Consider the following 17,425-nt stretch of genomic DNA (forward strand, 5'->3'; position numbering starts at 1 on the left):
ATGGAAACCACAGGCTGATAATAATGTACTTGGGCTGATTTCACAGTCTTCCTTATTCCATCCTCTTGCACTAGATTAACGTCATCCCTGATACAGATGGTTATTAAGCTTGATTCCTTTGAGTCAAGTCACGAAACCAGTAGCCCTCAGATATAACTTCGTGGAGGTCAACAGTCTTAGTTGCACCAGGTAGGAGGTACAATAGCAAATTGTACCAGAAGGCATAGTAAAAACGCTTTGGTTTGGTATCAGTGTGGGGAGAACCACATAGATGGCACCAGATCTTTGCCAGCAATGACTTTATTTCATGGTGTGCCCCAATAGCTCTAATGCAGGCTGCAGGAAGAAGTCTTAATTCAAGTGTTTTGCCCAGAGACACTGACTTGAAAAAGACATGTTTGTGAAGGCTGGATTGAATAATGCTCAGTTCTTCTCCCTGGAAGATGTTAAGGTCCTCTGCTAAGGAGAATTATCGCCCTGCCCAGAAGAGCTGGGGCAGGGTCTTGTTCTCCTGAGTTTGAGTCTTGTCCCTTACCTGCCCAATCACTCTGCCACCCTCCTCTGTGAGGAAATCGCCCTCTTGTACCTTTCCTTGACACGTTTGCAGCTGGGTCAAACAGACCTTTGAGGAGGCTGACAAGAATGGAGATGGCCTGCTGAATATTGAAGAGATCCATCAGCTGATGCATAAACTAAATGTTAACCTGCCCCGCAGAAAGGTCCGGCAGATGTTTCAGGTTGGTGTCCTCTAACACACAGCGTTGTTGTGGTAAGTGCCAGTTACGGTCTATTTCTGGACAGATACAGAATAGGATCTGCAAGTTGAGACTTAAACTCTGTCCTTTCCAACACCTCACAAACCTTTTTCAAGTCTTACCTTTTTGTAGACAAAGATGCATCAGAACATTTTTTTTACGACATGAACCACATAGAAGACAATTTATTAATATTACTTTTTCAGATGCATTATTGTTTTCCTCTCCGTAAACTGAATTTTTCTATGCTGGCATTGATGGACAATGAAGTTATTGTGTTTCTATTGAAATCTTTTTTCATTTCCTTTATGGAAAATTGTTTAATAGAAACTAGCTTTATGAAAATAATTAGTGGGTTTTTTTTTAACAACTTCCTCTTACTTAGCCAGAATCAATTTTTTACTTTTTTACTTTACTTTTTACTATTACAGAAAATAACTGAAAGCAGTTACCATTTTCCACCAGCCCTAGTGCTTACTGTAAGAAAGGAAAGATAAGCCAAGGACATAATGGAGAGCAAAATAAAATTTTCTTAACTCTTCAAAAAGAGTACCAGCCAAAAGTTTGTTTGCTGTAAAACATAGGGAAGTTGAAGAATCTGTGGTCAAAAGTGCTTTGTTCGTCTGGCATAAAATCTGCATTAGAGGTGTATATATGGATATATATGTATGTATAAGTTACTCCCCAAAGACTTGAGAAGTGTGGAAACTGGTGGGGTTGTGTAGCAGAGGTGAATTTGGGTTGTACTTGTTCCCACAAATTAGAAATGTCATCTAAGATATGGAGTAGATATAAAATGATTTAAAATCCCATTCGACACCAGATAGCTGGGAATTATTTTCTTCTCAGCTTACTTGCTGTGATCTGAGTTTATAGCTCAGATGACAATAGCGCTAACAAGGTGTAGTGAAATGCAGCTCCCTGAGATCCTCAGGTTTTGCTGATATTGTTGACTGCTGCAGGAGAGGCAAAGAGTTGTGAAGCCATGTACTGAGAGGAAGAAAATGTAGTTCACTCAGTACTTTTAAAGCGTCTAGTAATGAAGTAGGGCACTCCAGCAACCATCAGCCTTTGTGTAATCAGAGGCAACTTTTGGTTAAAAATAAACTGGTTTACATATTTTTATTTTGCTGCAGTTGCTGCCAGCCTATACCCGAGTTAATATCCTAGACCTCACAGGCATGGTTAAAGTTATTAAGGTCGAATATAAAAGGAGCGTTGAAGGTTTGTTTACTGTTAGTCATTCAGGGCTCAATCCTAAAGGCCTTACCCCACGAGCAATGCTTTGTGCTAGCAGTTCTATGGACTTCCAGGACTTAATGCAGGATAAAGGGAATGGCAAAGTAACTCTGGGACAAATCCTCGCCCCTAGGTCTAGCTACTCTGCACTGTTCTTGCATTTGATCTGCTCAGGTGGTACTGTTTGTGTGACTTGGTGCTACAGTTTTGGCCATGGCCCAAACAACGTGGGGGAGCACCTCTGGCTCCACGGGGATGGCCAGGCCTATGCAGTCTGGGTCCTGCATCTGGGAATAGAGTACAGGGCTGCTGCTGTCGTTGTGTGTACGTACTAGGAGTCACTGGTGTAAAGAGCGGTTCCTGTTCTAAGAGGTGCTAAAAGTTAAGTGGAGTGGTTTATGTGAAGGGAAAGTAAAACTGGATCCTTGGAAAGCAAAGCAGGCGAGAGATGTGTTCATTGTACCGGCTGTTAGACAAGCTCCTCTTCTATAGAAGTGAGGTTGGGCACCAACTGGAAGAGCTTTCTTGAGAAGGAAGAGCGATAGCGGGATGAGGCTACCCTCCATCTGGAGAAGAACTTGAATTTGGTGTACCAGTGTAGAGACAAGCCAAGAGGTTCAAAGCCAAGTCAGTGTTAAAAGGACTCTGCGCAGAGGATGTTCTGATCTGAGCAGAAGGAAGCACCATTTTTAACAGAACGTGACTTGGGAATGGCAAGGGGGTTTTATAACTACACAGAAAAAACATTATATACAGCTATGAACGAAGGACATTATTTACGGAAACAATAGCACATTTCTCAACATTTATTTCACTTTGTCTCCATTATCTGCTTACAGCCTCAAACTTAGCAAGAGTTGTAGCTTCCCTGAAGTTCGTTTTTCATGGAGACCTATGTAATGTTTGACAGCAGTTCTCCAGAATATATTCTTTGTTTTGAAAATCCAAAGCAATCCTCTTAGGCAGATGTTCACAGTAAAAAGCTTGTATTAACATGCGTTAAGTACTGTTTTCTTCTCTTCCTACCTCTGAGGGTAAACAAAAACTGCCATCAAGATTGGGGCTATTGGGCATATATTTTGGTGTGGAGTCTTATTGCTGCTGCAGACTTGTCCCCCCTACAGAGTGCTGACAGGGGGCTGAGAGTGTTGCAGTTTGAATTAACATACATTTAAAACTGTGATATTGTCCTGAATGTTTTAAAATGTCAGATTCCATTGTTAGAGGAAGCTACGGGGTGAAATTATTATATTCCTTACTATGTTTTAATCCAGGATAACTGCAGGGCATACAGGAGAGTAACAGAGATCAGAATAAAGTCCAGGGCGAGCCTCTTCACGTGGGAAACAAATTCAAAACTGAAGATTGAATTGAGACTTCCATAGGGAACCCCATGGCTTTAGCGTAGTAAGTGTTTTCACCAAAAAATCCAATAGATGGTATCATAATTTTGCAGTTATTTTAGCCTACTAGGATTTGAGTCTGAACAGAATCTTGCAGACTAGAATTTATTAAATTTCTGTTTGTGTACATAAATCCTGTTCTGCTTTGTTCCTGAATTCACCTGTGTTCAGCATGCTTATCTGAGTGTCTTTATCTCTTAGGAAGCAGACACAGATGAAAACCAAGGGACCCTAAATTTTGAAGAATTTTCAGTGTTTTACAAGATGATGTCCTTGCGTCGAGATCTCTACTTATTGCTTTTAAGCTACAGTGACAAGAAGGATCACCTCACTGTTGAAGAACTTGCTCAGTTTCTAAAGGTGGAACAAAAGGTATGGGAATACTATGCATCCATTTATATGTACATATAAATACATTCAAGTATAGGGAAAGAATTTTAGGGAAAAGTTTAGCTTGGGGCAGGGGGGAAAGAACAGATGTTGTAACAAAAAAGAAATCTAAATGCTTTATTGTTTTTTAAATGCTTATAGAAAGAGTTTGAACTTGTTTGGACTCTGTGGCAGAAGAAAGGCAAGTGTGGGGCAATATGGTTAATGTTTGTTAGTTTGTAATTGCATTCAGGTAACATTCACACTTAGTTGCAGCTGATTACCATGTGTCTAAGCATGGTTGCTTTCTCTTGCATAGCTTGTCCGGATTGTTTATTGGTGTTGTGGGGGGATGTTTATATTTCCAGGAGATGCCTTTCATCAGTAAAGGTCCTGGCAGATATACTCTAAATTAGGATGATACATGATATGTTTTAAAGCTGGAAACACAAGAGAAAATAAGAAGAGCAAACTATTTCTGATTATCTACAAGTGGTTTGCCTGTGCATGGCTTGATGCAGTAACACATTAAGATGAATCTTTGTGATTGCATATCTTTTCCTGTAAGCAAAGTTGAATCCTACAACACTGTTATGTATCCCAGAAGTTCCCAAGTATCAGTAGTAGTAGTAATTATAAGGACTGTTGCTTTTATTAAGACTGCAGTTGAAATATTGACAAAGAACCACCTCTTAAATGTGGCTTAAATTTTAAAGGGAAGATTACATTTTTGTGATATAATACAAAGTGGGATATTGCACCAACTTGGCTGAGGGCGAGGTGTCCTGGATTCTGTCCTTTTTTCCTCTTCTGCCTTCTTTCTCAATTTTTCTTCAGGAAAGTCTCTTTTCGAGGCGTTCCTCACAGATGTGTGGGACTTACGCAAAGAAAATTTCACGTCTGAAGGTTGCATTTCTATCTGAAGCTCCTCCTAAAGAAGCAATTGAGAGAGGTGGGGTTCAGGGAACCGCAGGAACAGATGCACTGATAAGGAATTTAAAAAAGAAACAAAAATGAAAAGAAGCATAAGTAACTTAAGAAGCAAAGTTGGGTCAAGATTGGAGATTTTCCCCTGGTGTGCTTATGAACAAACTTGCTGAACAAAAAAATCTCTAGCCATTCCTAAATATGTTGCTCCAGTGGAGATTGTCATGCCCATCTTGAAAGAGACTGAATATTACAAAAATTGTCTGTGGAACCCATGGAGAGAACCTGTACACTGGACAGTGAGAAGCACAAAAGGAACCTTGTGATCTCTAGGACTCTTGTTTGCTTCTGGCAATTGGTCCTGGATTGTTTGCTCACCCTGTGCATCCTTGTAGAGTATTGTTCCAAAACAACCTCACAAAAATAAATACTAACATCCCAACCTACTTGAGCTTCCTGGGTATAGATGCTGTGTTTTGCCTGCAATCATTGGATAATCTCCTGTGCCATTCTGGGATCCTGCCTGTGATGACTGCTTTTTCCGTTATCCCTAGCATAAAATCTCAACAGTCTGTTCTGTTTGGTTGCTGAATTTCCCCCTCTTGGATGTTGTGGCAATTCCTTGGCATGTATGACTCCCCGGTTCTTTCTTCCTTCCCCTTGAAACATGGAGCATTATCAAGTCACTGATCTCGCTGTGATAGCCTCAACACACAGATTCCTGCAAGCAATCTGGTCCTGGCAATTTTGCTAATTACAATTTTAAAGCACAAAATGTTTTTATGTTTTTCCCTTTACGCTATCGTCCTCAGTCTTCTGAGCTCACTGCTTTTTCTTTTGTTTCATTTTGTAATCACTGCCTTCTATGTGGGTGCCCTTCAGTGGAGCACCCTTGACAGCAGCAGCAAGGTTGACACTGATGAGAAAGCAAAGAAATGCTCCAGGGAGGACATGTTCATGGAGATGCTGAAGTGCCCAGGAACAGCTGAAGAGCAATGGTATAAGAGGGCACTCAGGGGCCTGGAGCAGGAAGAAAAACATGTGAAAGAGGCAGAAGAGCTGTCTTTGCGGGTGCACAAGGACATTATGAAACTACTGATGCAGCAGAAAAAACAAGTTGACTGTCAAGTTTGGCATACTGCATCCTCTCCTCTGTCTACACGCTACTCAAAACGCTGAATGTGGGCAGGGCTATCGGCTATAAATGCTCTACTCAACATTATTCCTCCCCCCCAAAAAAAAAGAGTAAAAGCATGATCTCCTGTAGATGAACCTCCCAGCAGCATACTAGTGCACTTTCTTTGCCTCTTCCCTCTGGTCTTCCCACTTCCCAGTATTAACAGTGTTAGAGCAGATTTACTCTTCAATGTTTTCAGAACACAGACGTGATAACAATGTCCTCGGGTAAGGCAAGATTGCCTTCAAAAGCTGATAATGGTTCAAGTCATAACGTGGCTCTCAAGTGCCTTCAACCAAACAGCATTTTGTTTTTGCACTTGTCTGGCTGCTTTGAAATCTGTGGACAGTCTGTCCAACTCCATCTGCTACTCTTTTGGCAAGACTTTTAAATATTCTGCAGCCTGAGGATAGGACAAAAGGGGTTTGGGTTTTTTGTTAACTTGCTAAGCTGGCTTCTATTTTTTAGGAGAGCTCCCTGTTGCCTTCACCCCAGAGCTTGTGAAACAGATTATTTCCACTTAGGTGCAGTTAAACTCAGCTCATTGCTGTTGAAATTGCAATTATATGGCTTCAAATGTCAGAAGAGCAGAAAGTAGGCTGGTTTCCTGAAATGACTTCTGGTCCTGCAGTCCTCTTAGCGCAAGTGGCTGTGAGGGCAGAACATCCCTGGATGTCCAGTCATGCCCGAGTGTTGTCCCTTTGGGAGTGTCCTTGCTTAATACACCAATATCATTGTCTGAGTTGGTCCTTCCCAGAAACTAATCTCCTGCTAAATGACAGATTGCTTCCACAGCAGGATCTCCAGGCTCTTTTGACTGACAGAGCTTGTCTAATACTTGTCTTTGAGTAGTGAGGCTTAGGTGAAACAGGCTCTACAAACATTGTCTTCCCTGTTAAAGAGCAGCTTTGCAGTTGCTAGCCATTCTGGACCTGCATCATAGAGTGAATGGCCTCATTCTGCCCTGGTCTTGGGAGCCCCAAAGCGATGCTGCCCTGTGTTCGGGGGCTGGTCAGCCTGTTGTCTGATTGCTGCTTCAGCGTCTGTCCTTCCCTCCTCCTTTCTGCTGTATCCATATCACGTCAAGTGCTTTTATTTCAGTCATAGCAGAGACCTTTTTGTCTCGTGTGCTGATGGTTTTATGCAGTTACAAGGCTGCTTTGGTGTTACGAACCTGAAATGTTTAGTTTTGGGTTTTGGAGGGTGAGGTTTCCCGTGTGCCTGCTTGCCACCTGCTGCCTTACCATGGATCACTTAGTTTGCACGGCAGTTTTCATCTGTCCTGAGAAAACGGACAGCCTGCTGAGATCTGGCCTCCAGCAGTGTTCTCGGCACGCTCCAGGGAAGTGCTGCATATTGTATGATGCGCCCTGTTGTACTCCCGAGGGACAGGGACCAGATGGAAATGTTAATACCACGCCATCATATTGGTACCAAACTAGTATCTTCTGTGGTTAAAAGGGCTGCTGCTATATGCAGCCCAAATGAAGCTGGTGGCAAAAATTAATGCCCCTGCTCATTTTAATTGAACTGAAGAGGAAGTAATTTTATAACAATTACACCCTTCGAACATGCAAATATAATTATGTAAAGCTTTTACCTAATTATTCAATATGGGTTAGCGTATTTTGAGTTAAGCCTGCTTGAGAGAGTAAGTTTACTCTTATTGCTTGTCTACACTAATTATACAGTGTCACAGGAATAACTAACTAGTGATGTGGTAAGTAGTGAAAATGTGGCAAAAAGTGCTAAGAAGTGGGGATTAAGTACACTTTTAGAAAATGAATGTTTTGAAACAACTATACCTGCTCTCTTGGAAGAAGTTTTAAAGGAATGTAATGAGACAGTATATACCAGGGAATGTCGGTATATGTTAGGCTATGATCTGAAACAGTGTGTACTGAAGGATATCAGGAACCTGTATCCCAAAAGGAATAGGAAATTACAAGAATATCAGTGTTGGTAGATGGACTTTGAAAAGAGGAGACACTGTGGAGCTTGTTAGTATCAGACAAGGAAGACAATACCAGATCATCATGCCTGGTCAATCCTTGCTGCTTTCCGCAAGAAATCCTTATTGCAGCAACACAAACTCTTAATTGGAAAGCGAGGTGATGCCTTCCTCCCTCTCTCATGCTTACACAAAAGGATAATCAGTATACTGATTTATGTGATGACTCGATATCTCATCACATTTTACATTGACATCGTGCACTGAAACGGGAAGAATGTTTTTGCTTTGATTATTTATATTTTGATTTTTCTTATAGAATGATTAACTGTGAACAACTAAAGCATAAACCGTCAGAGCACTGTTGATACAGTGGTGGGTTGGCATTATGTCTAGGAACACCTGTCATTAGCATTGCACTTTTCTAACTTCTCCCTTCCCCCCCCAACTTCTCTTCTACTTTACATTCCTTTCTCTTATTTCCTTTCCCATGAGAATGGGAAATGAGAACAATTCCCATTCTTAGCTTGTAGGCCTTTACAGAAGAGGGCTCTCCCTTTACCTGGCACTGCAGTGCACTGCAGCTTCAGGTGACGTTAGATTTTTGGCAATAGATTTGTCTGACCTGCTTCTAAAGAGACTAGTGAAATCAAAAGTGATTTCTCCCTTCTTTCTCCTACCTCTTCACTGAAGATTAGGGCTAATGCTGCTTTTTTGTTGTTTTGTAGGATCTTATTTTAGGAAAATTAATTGCTAGTTCATTTAGTTAAAAAACAAGGTCTTATCGGTCATTCAAAGGCTGATACTCTTTTAAAGAACAGATCTGCATCAAAATTAAAGCTTTTAACCAGGAATATAGAAAGTAACACTGTATCTAAGAGATTCTGGAAGCTCTACTATTGCCCATCTTCAGTAATCCATGTATCTAAATATTCAACCATCAACAATGATCATTACTATTTGATATTATTTCTAGTGGAATACTTTAAAGCTTAATGAAAACAAATTTAAATTAGTGGCCGAGGTCATCATCTCTCTTAAGCTACAGTTAAAAAGCACGAATCAGTGGACTTTTCCCTAGCAGATGCTGCTTTGGACTAGATTAGACATTTTCGTTCCTAGAGCACACAAATACCCTGCCACTCGGCCATCAAGGAGCCATGTGGGATAATGAAAAAGTTAAATCTAGCCAGCTTGTGCTGAAGAAGGGCCTGCTAGAATAGTGTTTGCAATCAAACAGCAACATCTACTTCAGCTAGGATAATCAGTTATTTTCTCTACTGCATTGTTCTCATTCATATTATCCAGTGTAATTCCTGCAGGCATCTTATGATTGTTGGCTTAGCTAGGAGATATAAATAAAATGTTTGGAGAAGGAAACGGGCTGAGCCATGCTTTCCCTGTGCAAGAGAAAAAACAGAAGGAAGGATGAAGGAGAGAAAGGCTGGAAAATATCTCCAAATTTTTCAGCTTTAGTCACCATATGAGTTGAACTGCTCACTTGCTTGCCTTCTGTTACTATACTTCTAACATTGACATATGTCTAGTTTTTCCCCTCCTCTGGTAATTTTTCATACTTAGGCTGTAGCCTTTTAGGTGTTACGAGATATGGTCAGTCATGGCACCCACATTTCTTAGGAGGAACTCAGCACTTGGCAGGATCAGGCCCTTAGAGAAGACCAGATCAAGAGAGTCAAGCTACTTTTAGATTTCCATATAGCTGAATGCTGATGCTGGGAATACTGACGTACAGGAAATAATGGAAAGCACAAATTCATCAAAGGCTACAGACACAGCAGAGTAAATGGAATTGTTTTGCCATCTGAAAGAGAAGTCCATTAGTAAGAGAAAGTTCACAGAGGGACCATTTTCAGATTTAAACAATAAATATTGTGTAATCTGCAGGATGACTAACCTCCCTCCTTCATGTGCCTGAAGCAGTCATGTTAACAGAGATGACACCCTGTCTGAGAGGGGACTGCATGTTCCTTTGCGTCCGGACTGCTCCACATGTCAGGGTGTTTGCATCCTTTGCCAAAGTCAGCTCAGAGTGCAAACAGTAAACAGAATAATGGTTCAAATAAGCTGCCAAAGGTTTTAGTGTCATCATTGCCATCCTGTGATATTATTAGTGGAGCAAATGAAATGCACCCAATCTGAGTTCTCACTTTGGTTCTCTACAACTTAAGGGGGGCAGAGGGGTGAGAAAAGATGAGATGAGTGACAGAAGCTACTTCTTTGCTTTAATTTTAGAGGAAATATAAGTGTATGGTGATACTCTGGCCCCAGTCAGAGTTAGGACTTCAATTGTGGGCTAGTTGAAGCTGATGACAAAACTCTTATTAGTTTCAGAAGAACTGCTGTTCTTCATTTCAGAATCTAATTATTTATCTCATAGCCTGTATATGACAGTGAACTCTTCTAGAAATAATGAAATCACAGAACTGGAAAATGCATGAAAATGAAATCAAACCCTGCCAAATCTTTTTGCATGTTCAAGTAGATTATATTAAAGAATATAACTTCATAGTTCTCATTTCAGCACTATCGCCCAGTACAACCATTATTAAGTGTGTTTAACAGCTAATTTTCATCTTTAAACTAAAATGACACAGCTTTTAAGTGATCGCTACCTCTCACTCCTATTTTTCTCCTCAAAGGTAAGAGCTGTGAGGCTTGTGCAGCACTGACAAAAATCAAATAAAAATCTTAAAGTCCTTTTACAGTAGTGTTACTGACTGTCCTATTCATATTTGATTGAACTCAATGTTTGATCATAAGGTTTTTCAGCTGGACCTAGAAGCCTAAAGTAGATTTTTGACATGCTGGTGACTTGGTAGAAAAAATAAGTGCACCAACACTGTTGTTTTTATGCAGATGAATAATGTGACGCCAGAATATTGTCTTGACATCATACAGAAATTTGAAGTATCGGAAGAAAACAAGAAGCAAAATGTTCTTGGGATTGAAGGTAAAGTTTTTGATTTTGAAATTAGTTTTGTCTTGATATACTGTAGTGGAATAGAAAAGCTTTAACAGCATTTTGGTGTAGCTTATAATATTTGACTGTGATAGAAAGTTATGTAGAAGATCAGCAGTCAGTAGCGTAGGTGCATTTTTGTGAGCGTGAATAATTGTGAAGTAGGATATTTTCTTCCACCGATTGTAACAAAACCAGTAACACCACCTTCTGTTCCGTTTATAAGCGGAGTGGTTTTGTCTGAACTGCAGAAGGCAATCTGAGCATGCTTGTTGTAGTCTGTGTGCTGGATTTGGTTTCAGAGAGTTTCAGAGAGTTTTTACATGTGCATTTTTGTCATCTGCCCCTTTTGAGGGTCTGGATGAAACATCGGATCTGAAAATAGGTTGGACAGTGGCTGTATTGATCTGTGGGGTTTTTCAGTTTCTCATATAGCTACTATTTGTTACTTTTATGCCTCTCGTAGAATCCTACTTTCTTTTTTTACTATTGGTTGTTAATTAATTCCTGAAGAGGCTTAGCTCAATGTCATGTTTTGCAAATGCTTGGGGTTTTTTGTTGTTTTTTTTTTTTTGGCAGTCTTTCTAGATTATATTTCGTTTTCTAGTTCAAAGCTGTTTGAAAATTGTCTGGGGGCAAGAGTTGAATCTTGGGAATGTATTCTTCTCAAAGGTGTCAGAGCTTCCATAGGCTTCAAAAAGAAATATCTGAGTGTGTGCCAGCAGTGGACTGAGTCTGTACAGCCTCTTCAGTTTGCAGAGAACCAGGCAAGCCACAGACCGCAGTTAATTTACTGAAAACATGGGTACAGGAAGATTAATCTCTACTATGCGATTCAGTGGTTTTGGAGACAACATAAGGGGGGCAGAGGGGTGAGAAAAGATGAGATGAATGACAGAAGCTACTTCTTTGCTTTAATTTTAGAGGAAACACAATAGAATACAATAGAAGTGATACTCTGGCCCCACTAGTCAATTTGTGGTCTAGTTGAAGCTGGTGACAAAATTCTTATTAGTTTGAGAAGAACTGAAGAAAGTGCTGGAGTGCAAATCATTCTCTTGGTAAGATACATTGCATCTGTGGCGAAACTGTTTCTCTTTGTTCAAAGGTTTCACCAACTTCATGCGCAGTCCTGCTTGTGATATATTTAATCCACTGCATTGCGAAGTGCATCAGGATATGGATCAACCCCTTTGTAACTACTTTATTGCTTCATCTCACAATACGTACCTGACAGGAGACCAACTGCTGTCCCAGTCCAGAGTGGAGATGTATGCACGAGTGCTGCAAGATGGTTGTCGATGTATTGAAGGTATATTTTTAGTGTAACTTGCTGGTTGTGAGAAGTATGATGGATATTTCTTTTAAGCACAAAGTCAGTGGCAAAATCAAAGCATTAATGCTTCACTGTCTGATTAACTTCAGTGGTAAACTCCTGTTACATAGCAGTTTAAACAGGAATTTTTCTGTTGGGAATGACCTTCTCTGACAAACTTCGACACCACTGTTTTCTCCTGCCTGCGGCTGTGTTGTTATGCTTTTCTCAGTCAATGCAAGTTTTCTGTTGTCCCATGTTTACGTGAAGCATTTTTTTGTTGCACAAGCCCCAGTAAGGCAATGGACAGACATCTGCTTGGGGCCCTGCAGTTCCAGCAGAGCAGCCCCAGTTGTTCCGCTCTGCGGTTCCCCCGTGCTGGAGGTTACCACTTCACAGGAGTGCTTCCTAATCCACGTTGTTCAGAATGAGCTGAGCCAGTAAAGACCTTTTTCTTTCATAAGCTGAATGGGAAAGCAGGTGTTTGCATATGCAGTTCCTCCTGCGGATGCAAAGGGAAGATGAAAAGTGCCTGTAGGAGGAGGACAGGTGAGCAAATAGTCCCTTCTATCAGCACAGCTGTGTGTCTATTTCTGTCACCATCTTAGAGCTGAGAAACTTGGTTTTGGTCTGCCACAATAGAGAGGTAGGATGCCGTTTCATTGGCATGTGGATGCTGGTGGAAGAAAACAAGATGCTGTTTGTGTGATAGGCTGGAGATCGCATTGGATTCTTGTTTAAGTTCTGGATGATTTAAATAATAACAAAACATTAGTATTTTTCTTTTCAAGATTCTGGGTGGAATAAAGTCTTTTGACAAATTTAAACTCAATATTAATTTTTTTATGACTAGTATTACAAAATTTGTCTCTGGAAGAACAATTTGTTAATCTGAATTTAAAAATTAATTAGAGAAAATGAACCTGAGAAAATTGGGTGGTCTATCACTGTGCTTTCCCTTCTGTAGGAAAGTTCACTAAAATGCAGAGAGTGTTATTTTGCTTGACTTCAAAACTATTGTAGGTACTGTACAGCCTAGGTAATAGCTCTGTAGATTTCTCTTTGTGAAGTTTTTAACTTCCTGTAGAGGCAACAGTAGTGACAAGTTTGGTGTAAATCCAGGGTACAGTAATTCATTAGGAAAAGTGTTACTGTCCTAGTCCATTCTACATGTGATGGATTTGATGCTACTCTTACTATAGTCAGTTATAAAACTGCAACTTTAATTGGGAGTGGAAAAAGACTAAATTGTTTTTAAATAGTTTGTCTTCAGAAGCAGAAGCTGCTTTCCCAAGAGATAACTCTAAACATTATTTGACCTATTACACCTTTGTAATTTTATATATGAGGAAGAAAACTCAGTTTAATATAAGGGGAAAAAACAGTTTTGGGTTGCAGATTTCTCATTTGGTATGAGAAAAGCCTGTCTTGTTAGTCTTAACTCAATTTGTAGGTCATAATAGATTGAATGAAACTTGTTGACACCTGCATGGGTGAGTAGTGTACATGAGTTCTGCTGGCAAGCAAGATCAGCAGAAATGTATAAGATCATGGGCATCTCTTAATGCATAGCTTTTTTTGTCTTAATAGTGGATTGCTGGGATGGTCAAGATGGAGAGCCGGTAGTGCACCATGGCTATACTCTTACTTCTAAAATACCCTTCCGTGATGTGGCAGAAACTATCAATAAATACGCCTTCATCAAAAATGAGTAAGTGTGGAGTCAGATTTGAAGCTATACCTGTCTGTTTTGTGTAGTTAATCCCATGTCAAAATCAACAATCAACATCAGGAAGTATGTATATTCCTTTAAACACATTGAGAAATTATAAAGTTGATTCTGCTCCCCTGTTTATTGCCTGTATCATATTTATTGTTCAACGGCATGAGCTCTTTCCATCAATAAAGTTAGAAAGTTCAACCTAAGTTAGAAAGACTTTTCATGCATTGTAAACTCAGTAATATTTTGAACAGTCTGAGACTGTTGAATATCTACAGATTATTTTGGTCCTTTGTTTGAATAAAACTTCCCACTCATATCCACAGGGAAATTCTCCTTAAAAATTAATACCGTAATATTCTCTAGCTAAGGAAAATACTTTATTTCAGTAGGAAAATTGAAAAGCTATCTCATAGATAGTGTGAGGAAATACTGAGATATGGAGTGATGTTCAGACTCTGTTTTGTCTGCCATGGTACTATATAACAGTTTATTATGAAAATCATGGAGTTTAACCATATATATACAACAGTCTCAAATCATGAGTGGGTGTATAGAATTTTGAGTAGTTCAGAGAGAATAAAGGGAAATTGCTTACTTCTCTTTATTTAAAAAAAAAAAAGGTGACCCAACAATGGGTATGGGGGGGGTGGTGAGAAGAGAGAAGAAAAACAAAAAAACCAAACAAAAAAACCCACAAAAAAACTGAGCCTAAAAGTTTGGTGTTATTAATTAGAAATAGGAGCTGGTGAATTCAAAACTGAAAGACATGGTTCTTCATTTGGTGTGCAGTTGGGCTCTGGGGTTCCTTGCCATAGGATTCTGGGGCTGCCAAGAGTTTAGAAAACAACTGGGCAAATTTGTGGTAGAAATAGGCTGTTATATACAGAAACAATGTCTTTAGCTCAAGAAACTTGAGCTGCAAATTCTGTGGAGCCTGGGAGAGTATTCTGGAAAGTATGGCCAAATAGTTCTGCTTCTCCAGAGTCTGGGCGTCTTCAGAGATTTGGTCTGACTCACTGTAGCTGTACTTATTACAACAAAGGCAAATTGTTCATGCAGTTATCAGTCTTCGGAAGATGAACAGAGAGGAGTTAGCAATTCCTTTGAATCTGTTGATTTCAGAATGCTTTTCTTCAGGAGCAGCTTGCTGATCACTTACAGCTTATGAAGACTCTGTATGTGGCATGCAAAGGAATAGTGTAACTTCTGCTCAGCTACACAGAACAAAAAGGCTTTGCGTTGCTGATGAGCTTTATTGCAAGTTTCTCTGTGCCTCATGCTCGGTGATCACCGGTTTCAAACTTTGTCACCCTGTGCGCTAGTGGGTAGAGTTGGAGGGAGAGGGCAGAATTGCCTGCAGGGACTATCTGAGGGATTCTGACAGAGCAGGGATTTGGGAGTTCATGTGCAGAGTCCTTCCTCCCAAAGTGAGTTTATTTTCGGACTACTGACAATGCAAAAGCAAACTGCTTAAATCAGTTTGTGGTAAGCTGTGCAGGTCTTCTCTTGTAAAACACAGTTATGACAATGTCTGGGGGTTTTGTTTCTAGGTTTCCAGTGATACTGTCTATTGAAAACCATTGCAGTATTCAACAGCAGAAGAAGATTGCTCAGTACTTGAAAGAGATATTTGGGGAAAAACTCGACTTGTCATCTGTAATCACTGGAGATTCCAGACAGCTTCCTAGCCCTCAAAATTTGAGAGGGAAAATCCTAGTGAAGGTAACTTGCTACTGGTGGTGTGTTCAAAATGCAACAAAAGTCAGCATGTGATATTTATCATAGATTTTCTTTGGCTTTGGAGAACCAGTTTAGCAGTACCATGTGGAATAGTACTGATGCACTAAGTGAGTTAAAATTCTGAGCTTTCAGAGATTTTGAAATAGAGTTTACCTTGGACTTGGTGAGTGTCCCAGAGTACTTCTGTAAGCGTTTCAACAGGGAGGTGATACCAACAGCAGTGGAAAGAAAATTCTTTCTATTTCTTAAGCATTTTATCTGAAGTCTTGAAGTCAGAGGTGCTTATTTTTAATCTTAGCACTGAGTCAGGAGGGCAGAAAAATGCCACGTGACACAGTTACCTAAACCTGGTATTCTCTCTTTTTTTGAAATTTGTCTAATTTGTTATTAGTGGATATTGTTCTGTATGGTTCCTATCCCTATAGTATCTAAACATTATCCTACAGTCCCTCCTTGGACAAAGTATTTTGGAGTAATATAAAAGCGTCTGAAAATTTCTTGCATTTTCTTGCATTTCCCCCTCACCCTGCTATGATCAGTAGTTCATGAAATGAAACTATTTTCACGGTTCATCAGCTGTGTTTATGAAAGAAGAGCACTTCAGAAGGTGGCTGTAAGGAGCAGCGAGAGAGGAGGCCCTTGAGCACTGTAGTTAGTGTTGTATGCAAGATTAATTGTTTGAGCCTCTAAGTATAAAAGGATTTGCTCTGAAAGGAATTTCAAAGACCAAGATGGATATAATAAGAAAGAAATGCAAGGCAGACCTTTGAGAGGATGATTAATAGAGTTGTGGCTTATTAGATTGTCTAATTTACTTTGACACATGGGGGCAGTTACTTCACCGTGTGCTCTTGAGATACTGTTTTTTCCCCCCCCTCTATCCTCTGTGTCAAGCTGGCTACAAGGATTCACAATTTTAGTTTGATGTTGGTTTGAATATATTTCAATATATAGTACAGAGCTGGCTCTGAATTAGAAAACCTTTGAGTGTTCAACTGTGATTTTGAATTTCACTGAATTGGTTTTCTTGTGTAACTGTTAATGAACTATGCAAGCATGTAGTGTTGGTGTTTTAGGGAGTCAAACAAAATAGCACGTCATGTCAGTCATGCGACAAACCCAGCTTGAAATACTATGTCAATGCACAAAAGGGAAGAGAGGTTTGGTACTGTGCTGTTCTGACAGGAACTTTTGAGCTGGTCTTCCTAGCACATTGGAGTTTGTAACTTTAGTTCGATTCTTCAGCTAACAGTGCTGAAAGCCTGTGAGTAGTTACAGGCTGGTGTGAAGCTGAGTTAACGTTTTCAGAATGACGAATACTATTTTAAGCGTCACAGTATCTTTTCACAAAGCCCTGTCTCCCATCTCCTGCTCAATGTAAGCAGCCCTGTTGGAAAAGGTAAAATCATATTTAGGAATCAGCGTCTTGTTGAGAAGTAGGCCAGTTTCTCATCTTTTTGCTATTATTTTTGCTTTGTTGTATACATTTTCTTTTGAAACACAGTATTGATTCATTAGCCAAACAATTTCAAGTAATGGCACAATTTTCATCTTGCTAGTGTATATAAAAACTAATTCTAATAATACCCATGGATTTAAACCAATATAAAGGTGCCAGCGTGAAGTGAATTTGACTCACTCATTAGCAGGGCGGCATTATTAATTTCAGAATGCATCTATAAATCAATCCTCTTCACTTCTGCAGAAATCTGAGTGGAATTCTTATCTATCTCTGTTACTGATGAAACATATCCGCAATCAGCGAGGAAAACACAGAAGTAATAACACAAAAGTTTAATAGGTGATTTATTAAGTAGCAGATGGTAAAGCAAGAGGCAACGGCCAT

At 39.8% G+C, this 17,425-nt stretch overlaps 1 protein-coding gene across 1 annotated transcript in view; it reads left to right on the forward strand.

The window, feature by feature from the left end:
• The window catches only part of PLCH1 (phospholipase C eta 1), an 83,794-nt gene that overhangs the window by 43,318 nt on the left and 23,051 nt on the right, over positions 1-17,425 (forward strand). Inside the window, exons 5-10 of the mRNA XM_075157521.1 lie at positions 608-737; positions 3,599-3,769; positions 10,699-10,792; positions 11,910-12,113; positions 13,707-13,827; positions 15,390-15,561. Of these exons, the coding sequence (XP_075013622.1) occupies positions 608-737; positions 3,599-3,769; positions 10,699-10,792; positions 11,910-12,113; positions 13,707-13,827; positions 15,390-15,561 (892 nt within the window). The remainder of the gene's footprint in view (positions 1-607; positions 738-3,598; positions 3,770-10,698; positions 10,793-11,909; positions 12,114-13,706; positions 13,828-15,389; positions 15,562-17,425) is intronic.

Source organism: Calonectris borealis, chromosome 9 (genome assembly GCF_964195595.1).
Source record: "Calonectris borealis chromosome 9, bCalBor7.hap1.2, whole genome shotgun sequence".
Taxonomy (NCBI): domain Eukaryota; kingdom Metazoa; phylum Chordata; class Aves; order Procellariiformes; family Procellariidae; genus Calonectris; species Calonectris borealis.